The sequence below is a fragment of the Aplysia californica genome, unplaced genomic scaffold (assembly GCF_000002075.1).
Source record: "Aplysia californica isolate F4 #8 unplaced genomic scaffold, AplCal3.0 scaffold00245, whole genome shotgun sequence".
NCBI lineage: Eukaryota > Metazoa > Mollusca > Gastropoda > Aplysiida > Aplysiidae > Aplysia > Aplysia californica.
The window spans coordinates 343726-359863 of NW_004797515.1; the positions used below are offsets into that span (position 1 = coordinate 343726).

Genomic DNA, 16138 nt, shown 5'->3' on the forward strand with positions numbered 1-16138 from the left:
CCTCCAGCCAATCGTAAGGCTAGTTAATTATTGCTCACAATGATTGAACTGAAGGCGGTCTGGGTCACACATCTACACTGAGAAAATCCCATCTCGTGGTATCGGGCTGTTGACATACTTGGATATGTTCTTCAATATTTCTGTAATTTTTTAAAACTTGATTTTCCACAAATACTCGTAGGACAATAGATTTTTGATAAATGACTACTGAATGAAGACATGATGTAAATCAAGACTTATATTTTCAAGATTTTCAAGTGCACCATTTGCTTACCACTTCCCTGAGAATTATGTATAAAGCCAAGGGCTGGGAATTAAATGAAATGACAATCTTGTGACTACGTTCTGAAATCATAAAAAGGACATAATGCAATTGTGGTAAAAATATTTTTGTGGTCTTCAAACTACAGCAAGAGACTCACTCGAGAATCATTTCACTAGTTTTGATACATTGGTTCCTAATCTGGCATTATTTTTGCGATTGGACATAGTTTTTGGCAAGTTTATAATTGAAAATTTTCTTGGCATGAGGACAACTGCAGGACAAACTGATGATTTCGGCTACTTTTCTTATAACATAGCGAGGATGAGCTGAAGGCCAAAAACTCTGTTCTAACAACAGACATCTGTCAGCTACAAATATTCTTTAAAAGGGCTTTTAAATCAATTTTTCCTTTGAAGAGAATGCATTTTTTTTTCCAAGTTAACATCTATTTTATTAAAAGCTAAATTTATTGCACACCTTAACAAAATGTTTATATTTTTCTCTTCAGGAATTTCAGTCACTTCTAGAAGAGTACAAGATTAGCCCAGCTATGATGTCGGTTAAGCAGAAAAGTGGTAGCCAGCTTGTAATAGATATTACGAACAACACCACTGGTGAAGCCTTGTCTCAAGTCTTTCAGAAGAGGGTGGCATCTTTACCCCGCTCTTCTCCTTCAGCCGAGACTGCATCAGCCCATAGACAGGCGACTGCAGCCTCAAATAAATCACCTTTGTCTCCTGCCACCTCAAGCAAATCTTCTAGTCCCAAGACAGGCATGGACTTCAGGCAGCCTGGAGCTTCCCTGATGACCTCACCCGTGGCCGGGAGTAGAGGAACAACGTCAGGAACGGGTGGCGAGGTGTCTTCCTCCTCACCTTCGTCTCTGGGTCCGGAAGCAACCAGTTCTCCAGTTGTCATGAGTGTGGAGGTCCTGCCTGGGATGGCCGCCGGTGATGTCAAAGTTGTAGTGACATTTTTCCAGGGCTGTACAGAATTTTACGTGAGACTCAGCAGTCGAGACAAAGAGTACATTGACATGATGTTGAAACTGAACAAAACCGTGGCCTCTAAGCCAGCCCTGAAGAAAGTGTATCCTGGCATGAATGTTGCTGCTTTGTTTGACTTTGATGAAACGTGGTACCGAGCTAGAGTAGACAACGTCGAAGGGGAAAGCGCCAGAGTCTTTTTTCTGGATTTTGGCAACTCTGAGTCGGTGGATTGTTCCCAGCTGAGAGCTCTTCCTCCTGCTCTGCAGTCCTTGCCAGCACAGGCTATCCGCTGCAGCATAGAAGATGTGCCTGACTGCCCACCAAAAACTATGCAGGAGTTTAAAGAGTGGTTTGAGTACCAAACTGTGCTTGTGAAAAGACTCAGTGCTGATACTGAATGCACCAGTGTCCCTGTGGATGCATTTAAGCTGGATGGCACCGACATCTCTTTACTCCTCAAGACTGAAGCGCGCAAAGCTCTCAAGGTATTATTGTTTCACTTATCTTTTCACTCTTATAAATTATTTGTTTCCTTTTTTGCTACTTATGAATTACTTCAAACTTTAACAATAATGGGGTTCAGAACACTTCCAAAATGATGTGGACTCTATGACCATGTCTTTCTATGTTAGCTTCCTTCTTAAATTGAATTTTGTTTTTCTCAAATGTACACCCTGGCACATATTACTTAAACTGTATTTTTAACAGGTCAGAAGTGCTGTATTGAATGTTATTGTTTATGTGTTTTGAATGAGCTTTGCTTTTTCCCAACAGAGGAAAGAAGTGAGAGCTCAAATGGAGTCTGTTCAGGGGAGAAAAATCGCAAACTTTGTGATGGAGAAGAACAAGCCTATTGAAGCAGTATGTGTCTTTGTAGTCAGTCCTTTGGAGTTTTACGTTCAAATCATGTCTCACGTGACCGAGGCCAGAAACATCACGCTAGCTCTGAAAACCCACATCGACTCGAACCCACGGCCAGTGACCAGTGTCAAAGTCGGGGACTCGGTGGCCAGCAAGTTTTCACAAGATGAGGAAATCATCTGGTACCGATGTCGTGTGGAGAAAGTGACAGGTGACACGTGCGTTCTGTTCTTTGTGGATTATGGCAATTTTGAAGAGTGCAATATCAGTGACTTGATGCAGCTGAGAGCAGAGGATGTTGAGATGCCAGCTTGTACCGTGAAGTGCTGCTTGCGGGGATGCACGAAGGATAACGCTGTTACGGATAACATTCATAGCCTCAGTGAGGTAAGATGTACTGCCATTACTGGTCTTCAGTCTAGCCTAAATGTCTAAACTTATTTCCAAAATGTTGGGGGGTTTTTCTTTTCTGTTTTTCTTGTCTTGAGCTTTTCATTACATTACAGTACATTGTCTTCATCATCTTCCTCATTACAAAGAATCGAAACGCACACACACACTCACACACCAACCAACACACACACACACACACACACACACACACACACCAACACACACACACACAGCCCGCTCTTTTTTCCTCTCAAAGCCTATTTTCAGAATGTGGTTATGCATGTCATTTTCTGGGTCTTCTGGTGTAGTGTGCTGCTAGTACTTTTTCGTGTTTTAGTGTTAATTTGTTCCAGGAAAATATGGTTGTTGTTGATCTGACTTGCACTTACTTCAGTGCTTTTCTTCATATACATTAACTTTGATTTGCTTTGTGTTGTTCCTTGGGTGACTTCTTAGTTTTTTGCTTTCATTTATGTACTTGTCCATGGGTTCAAGATGCAAAGGCATTGTAAAAGGAATACACTTCCAGAAAACTGTTAGTCTGTTCAAGTCTGTCTTCCAATGCAGGGCAGTTATTACAACATAGTCCTTTATGGTTTTGGAAGAGAAAAGTGAGACTTTCGCAGGAAATGCTCATGTCTTGTTCTTTTCTCATTTCCATCAGCCATTTGTCAATCTTTTAGCACAAGAGGTGGTTGGAGGTCACCCCTAGCGCTGAATGACTATTACTGTGTTAATGTGCTTCCTTTTATTCAAAGAAAATAAAATGTGCTTGCTTTTTTCTAACACGTAGTAATCTTTGAACAAACAAGCTAGCTAAGTGATTCAGTGTTTTCATGTTGAAAGAGGTGTTATACTCTTATGTAATTGTCAGCGCTTTGATTATTTTCACTTATCCAGATGGATCAAGTGGTGGTGCTGGATCAGAATGAGGACATCTGTACTGTTGACATTTTGGACAGCCAAGGCCACAGCCTCACTGACCAGTTCATCAAAGCGCCCGTCCCAGAGATTCCGTCCTCAAAGCTCGCAGCTCTGTCAATTGTAAGTCCTTTTGTTATTTTCATCAAACCCTTGTGATTATTCACAGTAGTAATGGCCTTATGAGAATAACTCAAATGACTTGATTGTTTTTGCACTTTCAAGACCTTCTATGTCCATGTTTTGCTTTTCAATTCCATGTTGTGTAAATTTATTTTTTTTTAATCATTTGCTCTCATATTTCAAAATTATTGGCATAGTCACAAACTGTATATTATTGTATCTAAGTGTTCTCAAACTTCAAAAACAGTAAGCAATGAAAAGTTTTTCTTACATTCCAAAATACTGTCAAATTCCATTATAGACCACATGCACACACAGCCATTAAAATCCTGATCTTCCGTCAGCCCAGCCATACTACCAACTTCATGTTTGACCCAAGTTTGGCAGTATAACGAGGCTTGACGGGATGTCCTTTAGAAGTATCTTTGGGTCAACAGATCGAAATTCATGAATGTGTGATTTTGTATATTTTTGGATCATGAAGTCAAGTAATGTTAAACATTTTTTGAGTGTTTTTTCTTTGTTTTGTTTTTTAGTCATCTCCCAAACAGTCTTCAGTGCCAGAGCCACCTTTGTCAGCAACAAGACGTCTGTCCACAGAATATCTACCAGACAGTGGCGAGGCAGTGCCGGTCATGGTCACTTCTGTGGAGTCGTGCTCGGAGCTCTACGTCGTGGGCACTCTTCATGTCGCAGAACAGCTGGAGCTGATGCAGGCTCTGAACGAGGTCGGAGACTCCTTACCTTCCCTGCCCCGGCCCGGTGCGGGCGCTTTGTGTGCGGCGCGGTTCAGCAAAGACCAGAGCTGGTATCGGGCGTATGTGGAAGTGATGCGTGGTGTGGACAAGTGCGTGGTCCAGTTTGTAGACTACGGCAACTCGGAGGAGACGTCTGTGGCAGATCTAAGGGAGCTTGATCCTCTGCTGACCGAGTTGCCTGCTCAGGCCATCCGGTGCTGTCTGGAGGTACACGAGTAGTGCCTGATTTTTTCTTTATCGTGGTTTAAACTGGTTTGTTACAATTAGGTACTTAGAGCATTCATTTCACTCTGTAGTCTTAGAGCTGTTTATGAGGGAGTGATTTTTAAAGTAGCAACTTCAAATTGATATCAGCCTCTGAAAGGACAGGGTAGAAAGACTTGGAAACCCCTAAAGGACTTAAGCTTGGAAATGCTTTTGCAAGAATTTGATATCCCTGTCTCTTAATTTATCATGAATAATTAAGATTCTCTTCAGTAAGCTAAATGTTTCTGTTGCTGATCAGTTATAAGTTCAAATAGGTGCAGTAAGATGTAATTCTAAACATTTTGAGCATATTTTCAGTTTTTTCCCCACTACTCCACTCTCTCATTTTATTTTTCCCCTCAGTTATAGCAAATAGTTAAATAGTTAGGCTTGTATTTGTACCGTGTGTGTTATTTCTCAACATGTGTGAAAACTTAAACAGAAATTATCTATGTTTCATTGCTAGTACAGGGTATGTACTCTCAACGTGAGTGTCAAGAGTTTCTCATTCTTAATCTGTTTCTGTCTCCAGGGCCACGAGAAGGGATTGTCGGAAAAGAAAGCTCTAGATCCTGACTTTTTGCAACACTTACAAGGTGAACTGCTGGAGAAGCCAGTGACAGTTCAGGTGGTGGAGCACAGGGCAGGGGTCTACATCGTCCGCATGGAGAATGAGCACGGAGAGTGCATCAGTGGGAAGTTTGCTGTATGTTGGCTTTGATCACTCACTGCTAGGTTGCTTTGAATGTATACATTTTTACTTTTCTTAAGTAGTTGCTCTATTATGCACACTAGATTTTTTTTTTAAAGCAGAGCTTTTGGGTCTCCTCAATCTTCCTGCTGCTATTATCGGGATTTCTCCCTTACGTGTAAAAAAAAGAGCATATCAAAAGTGCTTTCTCAGTGCATTCACAGTATTTTTTTATTTGAATGGTTTGCTCCAGTGTTGTCTTCCTTCTTACGTTGCCAAGAGGTTCTTTACTGTGATTCACCAAACTGTTCATATTAGAAAGTGTTTGGCGCTCCTTAGTAAAATCGGGAGTCGCCAAGTTCGAAGAAAGACACATCAGAAAGAAAGAATGGAGACGGCAGCTGAGAAAAGACCGAGAGACCCCTACCTTCCAGTCTAGTTCAGCCCCAAAAAACATCCCCTGCCCCCACTGCAACAGACATTTGCGAGCGAAGATCAGCTTGATCAGCCATCTCCGCACACACCCCATCCCTCCAGTGATGTAAAGTCAGGGTCATCTTCGCCAGCGAAGGACTAACATCATATGAGAAAGTGTTAGAAAGTTATATATTGGACAAGAAAGAGTTCAAACTGCTTACTTTTGTCATGGGGATATTTTAGTAGTAAAGAAAAAACAGCGTTGGTTTTGTGATAGGATAGTTTATTATAAATGAGAAACGTAATGTTAAAGAAAGAATTGGAAAATCCTGAGGTGCTATTATATTGACCTTTGAAACAATTTCAACCACACCTTACCCTCCTTACACCTTTACAAGAGAGGAACAGCTGTTTTCGACTGTGATCGTACTTTGATCTACCAAGAGGCTCTGCGGGTGGTTGGCGGGTGCTCTGGTGTGGTTTGCTCCTTCTTTCCTATCGAACATCTATCATCCTGATCCCTCCCCTCTTCTTTTTTGTGTTTGTTACTCTCTTGTAACACCTCTAATCTCTGGCACTTATATGACCTTATTGTGTTGCAAGTGCCGTAAAACTCTTACTAAAACTAAACAAGAGGCTGTTTATGAGAGAAATCTGAAAGCATACCTGTATCTATCTCTGTGTTACAGCCTGATCCTGACCCTGCTGCCCCAGCGGCCATCCCTATGGTCGACGATCTCATCTTTGAGATGCCGTCCGACAGACAGTTTGATGCTCATATCTGTACCTTGGACAGTCTCGCAGACTTCTATTGCATGAGGATAGAAGGTGAATTTTTTAAACACAGATTGTTCTTTTTTTTTTCCTATTTTCTTTCTGTTTCTTTCTAACTTACTTTGATTCTTTTTTTTTTTTTCTTACTTTCATTCATTCTTTCTTTTTTGTGTGCATATTGTGGAATGCCTCTTTGTCTACTGGCATTATATCCTTTTAACAGGTATAAACTCTGTATGTTTTGTTCATTAATTCACTTCGTTTTTTATAAAAATAATGCAGAGTAAAATGTAGGAGATAGAATAAAAGGGAGAAGAGGGAAACAGAATTTGTAAAGAGGATATTCACATCAAAACCAAACTCTTTGTTCAAGTGGTTGTGAAAATGGGAGCCACTGGGAGTTGGCAGTAATTTTTTTTTGGAAACTGATTTAACCCGGAACAGTTTCTTGTTATAAATGTAAGTTTTTGGCCTACCCTGCTCAGCACAACCCCCCCGGGGTGGTGCCACTGACTGAAATGTCTGTAGGCCATTCACAAAGGGGAGACATTTCTCGTTCTAGTGCACAGTAGAATTGTAAATGAGCTGATCTAACAATGTCATGCTCATAACTGTGCCTGAACTACAACAGGGAACTGCTGCTTTTTCTTTCCTAAACGTTACTATCGTCATTTTCCTCTACTTCTTCTGTATGTTTGTCACACTCTTGTGTCCCGCTATTTTCAGGGTGCCTTGAGAGTCGAAGCAAACTGTGCTGCTGAAGCTAGCGAGGTGAGCAGAGTAAGTCTGATTCCCTGTAAGGACTTCTCTGTTGACATCTACCCCTTGGTGCTCATATGACCTTATGCAGTTGCGAGTGCCGTAAAACTTCTACTAAAACTATAATTGTTCAGCACAAATTTGGTCTTACAATGCTTGTGTCGTTGTGTCCAGATCTGTCGCGGGTGGTGGCTCTGTCCGAGCAGCTGAGGCAGGCTGTGGACAGTGGGGCCCAGGCGGGTTGTCCCAAACCTGTCGTTGGCGGAGTCTATGCCTGTCAGTACGAGGGCACCTGGTACAGATGTCAAGTGTGCGAGGTGAGCAGATTTTGTAGTGACTCACTGGTTTTAAAGATTTTTTTTGGGTAATAGTTGTTCATCATCATCATCAAGTGCCAGATCTGCGGCAGGCATCGGCGATCATGGTTCCCCATTCAGTCCTTTACGTGTATACTCTTAAAAAAGCTGCGTTACCCTGATCTTTCCCAGTTACCCATCTGTTTAGGTTCTCTAAGTTGATTGCTCAGAGCTTACCCCTGCCTCATTTTACCTTCAGTTTTGCCAGTGGGATCGAGATATTCAAGGCCTTTGTCTTTCCAGGTGTCCCTAAAACTGCATTTGTCTTTTCCTGATTGTTTTTAACAGTGAGCGTCCCACGTAGGCTTCATCAAGTACCTCATTTGATTTCTTTTCCTTCAACGATACTCTCAGACGTCTTGGTAATGGAGATAAATTTTGTTTTTCAGTTTTCACTTAACCTCCTTACTAACTGAATGGATCATTTTTATTTATCAAATATATATATACAGGATCATACAAGATTTTGTTCATGAAGTTGAAACATTTTTGTTTGTCCCAAGAATGTGGGGGTTCTTATTTTAACTCTCATCATGAGGGTTTTTGGTTTGGAGTTATTTTTTTGGCCCAAGCTATGTTAGAAAATCGTAACAAACAAAATTGAGCATTTACTGTGTATCTCTCATAACAGGTCAAAGGCTCCATAGTGTCTGTCAAGTACGTAGACTTTGGGAATTCAGAAGAACGTAGCTCAGAGGATCTACGAATGTTGTCACCAGAGCTCATGTCTTTGCCGGTTTATCTGATCAGGTGTAAATTGTATGGTAAGTCTTTCTCATGCTAATAGTTTTGGGAAAAAAGAAAGGCTTATGGGGATGTAACTCTTCCTTATGTATTTGAAACACTGGCTTAGCCCTCTGTATTTTTTTGTAAATATACAGCAGAACACTTTGTATGCACGCGCATGTGTGTGGGGAGGGGGGGGTGATGTTTTGACACATTGAAACGTTATGTTTCCTTTATGCTGATTGGTCGGTTCTATTGATGTGTGCATCTTACCTGAGGCAGATGACAGTGACCTTTGTGTGTAATTGTTTTTCACAAAGTCGTGTTAGTTGTACAATCACCTTAGATCTACTTCTGCTCTGGTACATGAAAAGGTTTGTATCTGATGTGATAGTATTCAAACTCTTGGCAAACACTACAAGAGAGTTCAGAGCTCCTTAAACTGTGATTGTCACAAGCTAAGAGAGGAAGTTAAAGGAATTGTCTGTCAATAATGATGGTATAATATGCACATAGGATCTAGGTGTGAACAAAAAATCTTAGATTTCAAATATGCACTAGAGATAATTTCTTTGTCTTCCTTGTTTTGTTATCCTTTAGAAGTGAGGTTTTAAGTGTAATTGAATTTTGTGGATTACACGTATGTACGAGAGACAAGTTTGTCTATTTTGTTTTCCAAACCTCTAGGGGTTGAGCCTGCAGAAGACCTGTCGTGGACCAGCGAGGACCTACTAGCCTATGGTAGCATGCTCAGGAACCAGTCAATCCACCTGCACGTGAAAGGAGAGGAGTCGGACCGCCAGTTGGTGTCTGTGACCGTGCCACAGGAGGACGGTGCGCTGGACATTGCCTCAGACCTGGTCTCTATCCAGGTGGCAAGATATGTGGACAAGTCTCAGGTGCAGAATGAATTATAAAGTTACTGCTCGGAGGAGTACTTTTTTATTTTCCCATAGTAGTATAGATTTAAGATGACTACCTCATGATCGTCTTGATTGTTTATGTATTTGATATAATTCTGCCCTTGCAAAAGTAAGACACACTAAAAATGGTTAAAAACTGATTAACTGTTATTTATTACAGAAGATTGGTGGGTTTTTTTTTTTTAGTCTACTTGCTGTCTTTCACATCACTTAAGCTATAATACTCATGATTATTGTTCAAGGAGTGTTTGGTCAGGAGAAGAATCTACTTTTTGGCCATTTCCATTTACAGGGCAGCGTCTGTATATCGACCTTCGATATGACATCCTCTGTATAGTGACACGGTGCCCAGATCCCGATTTTGTTTCCTTCTATATCATTAGTAATATTATTTTTGGTTGCCTCTCTACAACAACAACTCTCTGTAACATTTTTGTCTGGTTCCGACAATTTCGTTATAGAGAGGCTGCACTGTACTTGTTTGCTTTGGCTTTCGTCAAATACTGTTTAATGAAAAGGGTGAAAATCTTAGAACTTTTTGCTTTTACGGGATCTAAAGAGTTCATTTAGCACGAATAATAATATTGTGTTTACCGTATTATCCACTTATATCGACGTCCGATTTATCGACTTTTTGACATATCGACGTATTTTCCAATTACGAAATTTTTTCTTCAATATCTTCACTAAACAATTTCTCTTATATCGACTTTTTTTCGGCCCACTCTGCTTTATCGACATTCTTCCTGGGTACCTGGTGAAGCCCACGAACAGAAATGGGGGGAAAAGCCACGCTAACGGTCAACGCATTAGTTCTTTATTAAGTCTGCATAACTGCCAAGTAGCCTATATCGACACACCAGGCTTTAGTAGGTCATGTAGGGCCTACACAGTGTAGTCTTCTACACAGTACAGTGCCTCACACATGTGAGCGTCTGGCGGGCTGGGCATCACCTCCCTACACCCGCTCCCGATCGCTCACTCCCTTTCCCCGTCCCGTTCTCAATCTGTTGCTGGCAAGTGCCACGGACAGTGGGTCAGTGCTTCGCCTTTCCACTTTCCCCAGCAAACGGCCATAAACAGGCCTTGCAAAGAAGCTACAACAAAGTTTGCGCTGGTGTGTAGCGTGGGCCTCGCACTGCTCAGTCTTTGGTACCGTAACTCCAATCTCCCCCTCTCCTCTGCCTCTTGTTAGTTTCACTGTGTAGTTGTGTAACAATCAAGGTAAGCGACCAGCTTAAAAAAGTAGTATTGTCTTTTTACCGCGGACCTCCCCTTGTTTTTTTCCTCTTTGGCTTTATATTTTCATTTATCAACATTTCTATATATCGACATCAAATCCACTTCCCAAAGCATGTCGGTATAAGCGGATTATACTGTATATCTGGCCCCGCCGAAAATTGCGTTTTTAAAATAGAAAAATTGCCCAAAAATGCAAGGTAAACTGCAAAAAAAATGCAACCTTCCTGTCCCAGGCGCATTAAAATGGGCTTAAAATTTTCAGAAAAAACCCTGAAAATTTGAGTAGCATAAAAGCAGAACAGCCTTTTAACAAATCATGACACACAATACAAATGTTATTAACCACATTTACTAGTAACGGAACCCTTGGTTTTCATAATAACTTTTAAATGAATGCCTAAAATTTGACCAAATTTAGTACATTGGCCTACCGGGTACTTGGTTCATGCAAATGTCTAGAAGTGTATGAAGTTTCACGAGGTTTAGTTAAAAAACAAAAATTTGACGGGAGATTTACGAAACAACCTCTAAAAATTCAAAATATGCTCCAATCAGTTCAGATCCTGTTCCATTTTTCTCTTTAAACCTTTGATACCCCTGTAATCTGTATTTACATCAATTTAAGATGTTTTCTGTTTTAAAACCTGTATGGTATAGTTTTAACACTAAATTAAATTGTAAAATACAACAAAAAAACCACTTATCCGTAAATAATAATAATGTAGGTCATTTCTATAGCGCCCACTCCCCTGTGAACACAGCTCTAGGCGCTTTACATAAAAGCATCATGTAGGAACAATATTTACACACACGCACACACACACACACACACACTCACTCTCATGCACACCTTACACGCACATCACATGCACACACATACACATACACATCCGCACATCTTACATGCACACACACACACATGCACACCACACACACACACACACACCACACACACATACACACACACCACACACACACACACACATACATGCACACCACACACACATACTTACCTGCACACACTTGCACACTCACACACGCACGCACACACACATGCACACACTCACCTACTTGCTTATCGTGTTGTATTCCGGCCTGAACTTCTGGTTATAGCTATTAGAGTACAGCCCAGTGGGCTAGACAAAGATCATACATAACAAGATAGTTCACTCAGCCAAAAAAGTGCCCGCTCAAGTCCGCGCATTGGTTCAGATGGCGCTGCAGTCTTTGTTTTGAAGCTTTCTTTCGTTTCTCCAGAAGAAGAATAGGAATAGCACAATTTGTTAGTTTCACTTTTATTGTTTTTCATGCAAGTATGGTAACTCTGTTCACGAAGCTGGCGCTTTTTCGAAGAGGGCGCCACCCGATTTTGAGGACACTTTTTTAGTTGACTCAGAAAGAGGAGTGAACCATCTTGTTATGTACTATCTTTGGGCAAGAGGTGGGCCGATACCACGATTTACGTGTTGGTTCCGTGCGCCCCATTTTGTATTAAAAATTCGGTTAAAATTAAGGCAATGGTGTATTTTTGCGTATTTTTGGCTGAACTCTACGAAAAATGCGGCCAAAATTGAAAAAAAAATTGCGAGTTTTTTGCAGAACTGCAAAAAATGCGGCCACAAGACCACGATTTCCTGGGGGGCCAGGTATATAGTGCATACCTAAACATATCCATTGCTTACAATATTGTCTTGTGTTATTTTACAGGATCGGTCAAGAAACCCGCCAGCCAGCCCACCCCGGGCAGGGGCAAGTGACACCGTGTCTGTTGTGCAGGGTCAGATGGAGGAGGAAGAGGATGAGGATGAGATGGAGCTTCAAAGACAGATTGCGGAGTTACAGAGAAAGCTGAAGATGAAGAAAGGCCTTGCAAGCTAGCTTTGCCTGTGTTGGTTATTATCGAGCGTAAATTTCTCCAAATGTAGGCCCATGTTTCTTAAGTCTTCAAGTGCACGTTTGTTAATCTTTTATTTTACTAAGGATTGCGTTATGACACAATCAACTGTTTTTTTATATCTTTGGTTTAATCTCAGTGGTCGTCTCTGGGTACTTCATTAATAGGTTAGCATTTTTGTGGAAAAGAATAATGCAGTTCTTATTGTGGTCATGGCACTGGTTTTATCAGCCCAGGAGGCTGTGCTGACTCTTCATTCTTTTCGGGTTGCTTATTTGACAGGTTTCCACCCTTGAGTATTGGAGTGTTCCATTAGGTGTTTTAAATCCATTGTCTTGTAACAATTGAAATGTATGGAAAGTGGGCTTCTGTTGTTTTCTGGACTGATGTGTGATGGTTTCAGTCATTATGATAGTTTGTCTTTGTAGACATTGTAGGTGTCACTTCTGTAATAATAATCCGTATTCTGTTTTATAATATGTGTCAAGACGTGATGGAATCAGGCACTCCTCAATTTTTGGGCATGTGGGGTTATTTGTATCATCTTAAAGCCTGTTCATTAGCCTTGCTTTTAGTGAAAAAAATATCCTTCTATGTTGAATAGAAGTCGAAATATATTTACGATTCAAGGAGGTCAGGGTTACCTGGTTTCAGAGGTGAATTTAGCGAGAAAGTGGCCTCCAAAGTTTTGTAATTTCCAAAACTTGAGAGTCCTTGGAAACTGAAAATTGACATTCATTGTGCCGTTAATCAATGTTTTTCAGTAAAATCCACAGAGAAGTATGTTTTTAAATGGATATAAACGGTGTTGAACCAAAAAAAGAAAATGAGAAAGAAATTGCCCAACAATCAGAAAAATGCCAATTTCTTTGATTTCATTCTTTTGACGAGTGCCTGATTTCACCATGATGCTTCACATATCATAGACGACCGGATACCCTTTGACTGAATGCAAAATTTTCTTTTGCATGTATTATGTCCAGTTTGCTTGCAACTAATTACAGTCGAAATTGTCCAAGATGGCCACCCATTGTCGAGGAGAAATGTGGCTGTGTTAAGCATAGGGACATCTTGCACTGTGTCATTATAACATTACAAAAAATGCAAGCTCGTGAATGAGGAAGTGGTCATTTGTACAGGTGGCAGGTAGATCAGGTTCGACTGTATTTTAACACTCAGTGTTTTATTTTATGTTGTCTACCAAGCAGAGACTCTTTATGTGCTGCTATTGATCTCAAAATATCTCCCATCTCTAGAAAGGAGATGGTCACTTTTAATTTTTTGTAGGTTTGAGTTCATCAAAAGCAGTTGATCCTCCAGGGCGGTGCCACTGACTGAAGTGTCTTTAGGCCAATCCCAAAGGTTCTAATGCACAGTGGAGTTGTAAATGGACTGATCCAACAATGTCATGCTCATATCTGTGCCTTAACTACAACACGGAACTGCTGCTTTTTCTTTCCTAATCCTTACTATCGTCATATTTCTCTACTTCTTTTGTATGTTTGCCACGCTCTTGTGACCCCACTATTCTGGGGGTGCCTTGATGATAGTCAAAGCAGACTTTGTGCTGTTGAAGCTAGAGAGGTGAGCAGAGTAAGTCTTATTTCCTGTAAGGACTTCTCTGTTGACATCCACCCCTTGGCGCTCATATGACCTTATGCAGTTGCAAGCGCCGTAAAACCTCTACTAAAACAAAGACACCTGTCTGTTAAGTCTCTTCTCTCTGTGATTTTGAGTGACTTTTATTATTATGGAAAAGTTTGACTGTTACTACATTTGGAAAGTAGGGTCAGTGGGCTTAGTTTTGTATGTGTTTTAAAAACACAAATTGTTCGTTTTGCTTCCGCAAAATTTTAGCAACGTTAAGAAGTGAAATTAGAGACAGTGACAATGTCGGCCTTGGAAAGTAGACGTTTGCATCCCCTGACTTGTGGTCAAACATCGTTCTGTTGTCCGTCCTACTTCATCTGCTTCTTCTGTTTGTTTTGACCATTGGCTGATTTTTTTCCCTCCACCCTTCACCAACATCTCTGAGTCATTGTATCTATGAAGTGGCTTTTGGGGTTTTTTTAATGCGCAGCTTACCTCATTGTATGGAAGTTTCAGGTTCACATTCCGACCTTTTTTTAAGAAATAGCTATCTTATTGGCTCTGCTTTTGGACTCGTGCCAAGCGTCACCTATGAGCTTATGATACTGTACTTTGTTGATGAATGGAGCGTAAAATGACTCGTTCAGATACCTGATATTTATCCACACAAGTGTTTTGTATCAATCACTGTAAATACATTATGTTAGTTCATGAATAAAATTATATTCTATATTGATTTTTGTTTGGTTTTGTCTTTGTTTTCAGGAGCGTACTTTTTATTTTAAAAATCATAACTGATTCAGAAGTACTGTTGAACTCTTTTTACGTACAGAAATGTGTTTTTTACTTTTTTATTTCATCCAGACATAAGTCTGTCTATGATAGAACAAGATACAGTAGAACTCGGATTCAATGAGAGCTCAGATTCAACAAGAGTAGATGGATTCCCTGGGGGGGTTTTTCTTTAATATCAATAAAAATAAACCGGATTCAATGAATGCTTAAATCAGCAAGCTCGGATTCAACAAGGTGGCTTCCAGGGTTAACAGACCCTGCAGACATGGCTTCGCTTATTTTTCTCCCACAACGAACTATCTATTCCTGGAAACCATCCATTGCTCCTGCATCGTGAACCATTATTCACGTAGCCGATTGCATGCGACCAGTCAGCGGCCTTCTTTCATACCAACACATGCGTTGTTGGCACGCGCAGGTGTCTACTCTAGCGTGTGTCGGATGGGCGGCTTGCACACATGTGACTGCGTGTTGGGGGGGGTCACCGGCGGTCCAGGCGTGGACGTCGCTGATACAAACGCGTCGTAGTCTTTTCCCCCCGGCAACGGACCATTGATTCATTATTACAATGATAAACTAGTCTTGACGTAGATCTACGTAATGAATTGTGCGCTGTCTATGGAATCAAAAGTTGCCGTATGCTAGGCTCAACACAGCAACACAACTTTTTCAAACTTTTTGTCAAACAAATCGAGATGACACAGGCGTGTGCATTTGAACGAATCTGTCTTTTTTTGCACAGTTCATAATATGGAGGCATTTCAAATACCTCTTGTTACTTCTCTTTTTACATTACTTGCTCAATGCCTGTAATTATCTACGCAAAACTTCCTGTTTGCTATAACAAACACTCGGATTCAACAAGATTTTAGGTTTGGCTCAGTGACCTCGTTGAACCCGAGTTCCACTGTAGTAAGCTGCAATTGAAAGCTCTCCATTCTGTCTGCGTGTAGTATGATGTAGGTTGAAAAATGTCCCTCAATAGCTTAGCATAGATCTTGTCAAAATCTGAAAGATTCTGTGATGGTTCAGGTTCGGAGGTTCTGCCATGGAATAACGGTTTCTATCTTAGTCTTAGCACTTCATTTAAAAGTTAGCCTTACTTGAAATCTTGTGAAAGAAAAACACTTATTACAGCAATTTTTTTTTCGCCTTCCCTTCTTGCTATTGTTGATCTGGGGCTTTTGTGACTGAATGTTCCGGAGAATTGGAATGGGGGCGACCTAATTTTCCTCTTGGTCCTGCCAATATTGACTCAGTTTTGATGTGCATAGACTAACGGAACACTTTTGTAAAATCTTTGATACTGAAGAGGATTGTTCAATTTTTTTAATTTCTTCATTTCCTTGCCTTACATTGCATTGAGCCTGGTTTTTTAGAAGGTGGGCGTAAATCGTTTAGTGCATCAAACAAGG

The 16138-nt window shown here is 40.7% G+C and overlaps 1 protein-coding gene across 1 annotated transcript in view; it reads left to right on the forward strand.

Annotated features, from left to right (window-relative positions):
- LOC101849772 overlaps window positions 1-13099 on the forward strand; it is a 30080-nt gene extending 16981 nt beyond the window's left edge. The window contains exons 19-28 of the mRNA XM_005100349.3: window positions 774-1739; window positions 2029-2502; window positions 3409-3552; window positions 4089-4517; window positions 5089-5262; window positions 6354-6492; window positions 7372-7514; window positions 8185-8317; window positions 8967-9178; window positions 12152-13099. Coding sequence (XP_005100406.1) covers window positions 774-1739; window positions 2029-2502; window positions 3409-3552; window positions 4089-4517; window positions 5089-5262; window positions 6354-6492; window positions 7372-7514; window positions 8185-8317; window positions 8967-9178; window positions 12152-12322 — 2985 coding nt within the window. The 3' untranslated portion in view covers window positions 12323-13099. The remainder of the gene's footprint in view (window positions 1-773; window positions 1740-2028; window positions 2503-3408; window positions 3553-4088; window positions 4518-5088; window positions 5263-6353; window positions 6493-7371; window positions 7515-8184; window positions 8318-8966; window positions 9179-12151) is intronic.
- Window positions 13100-16138: the final 3039 nt, after the last annotated feature.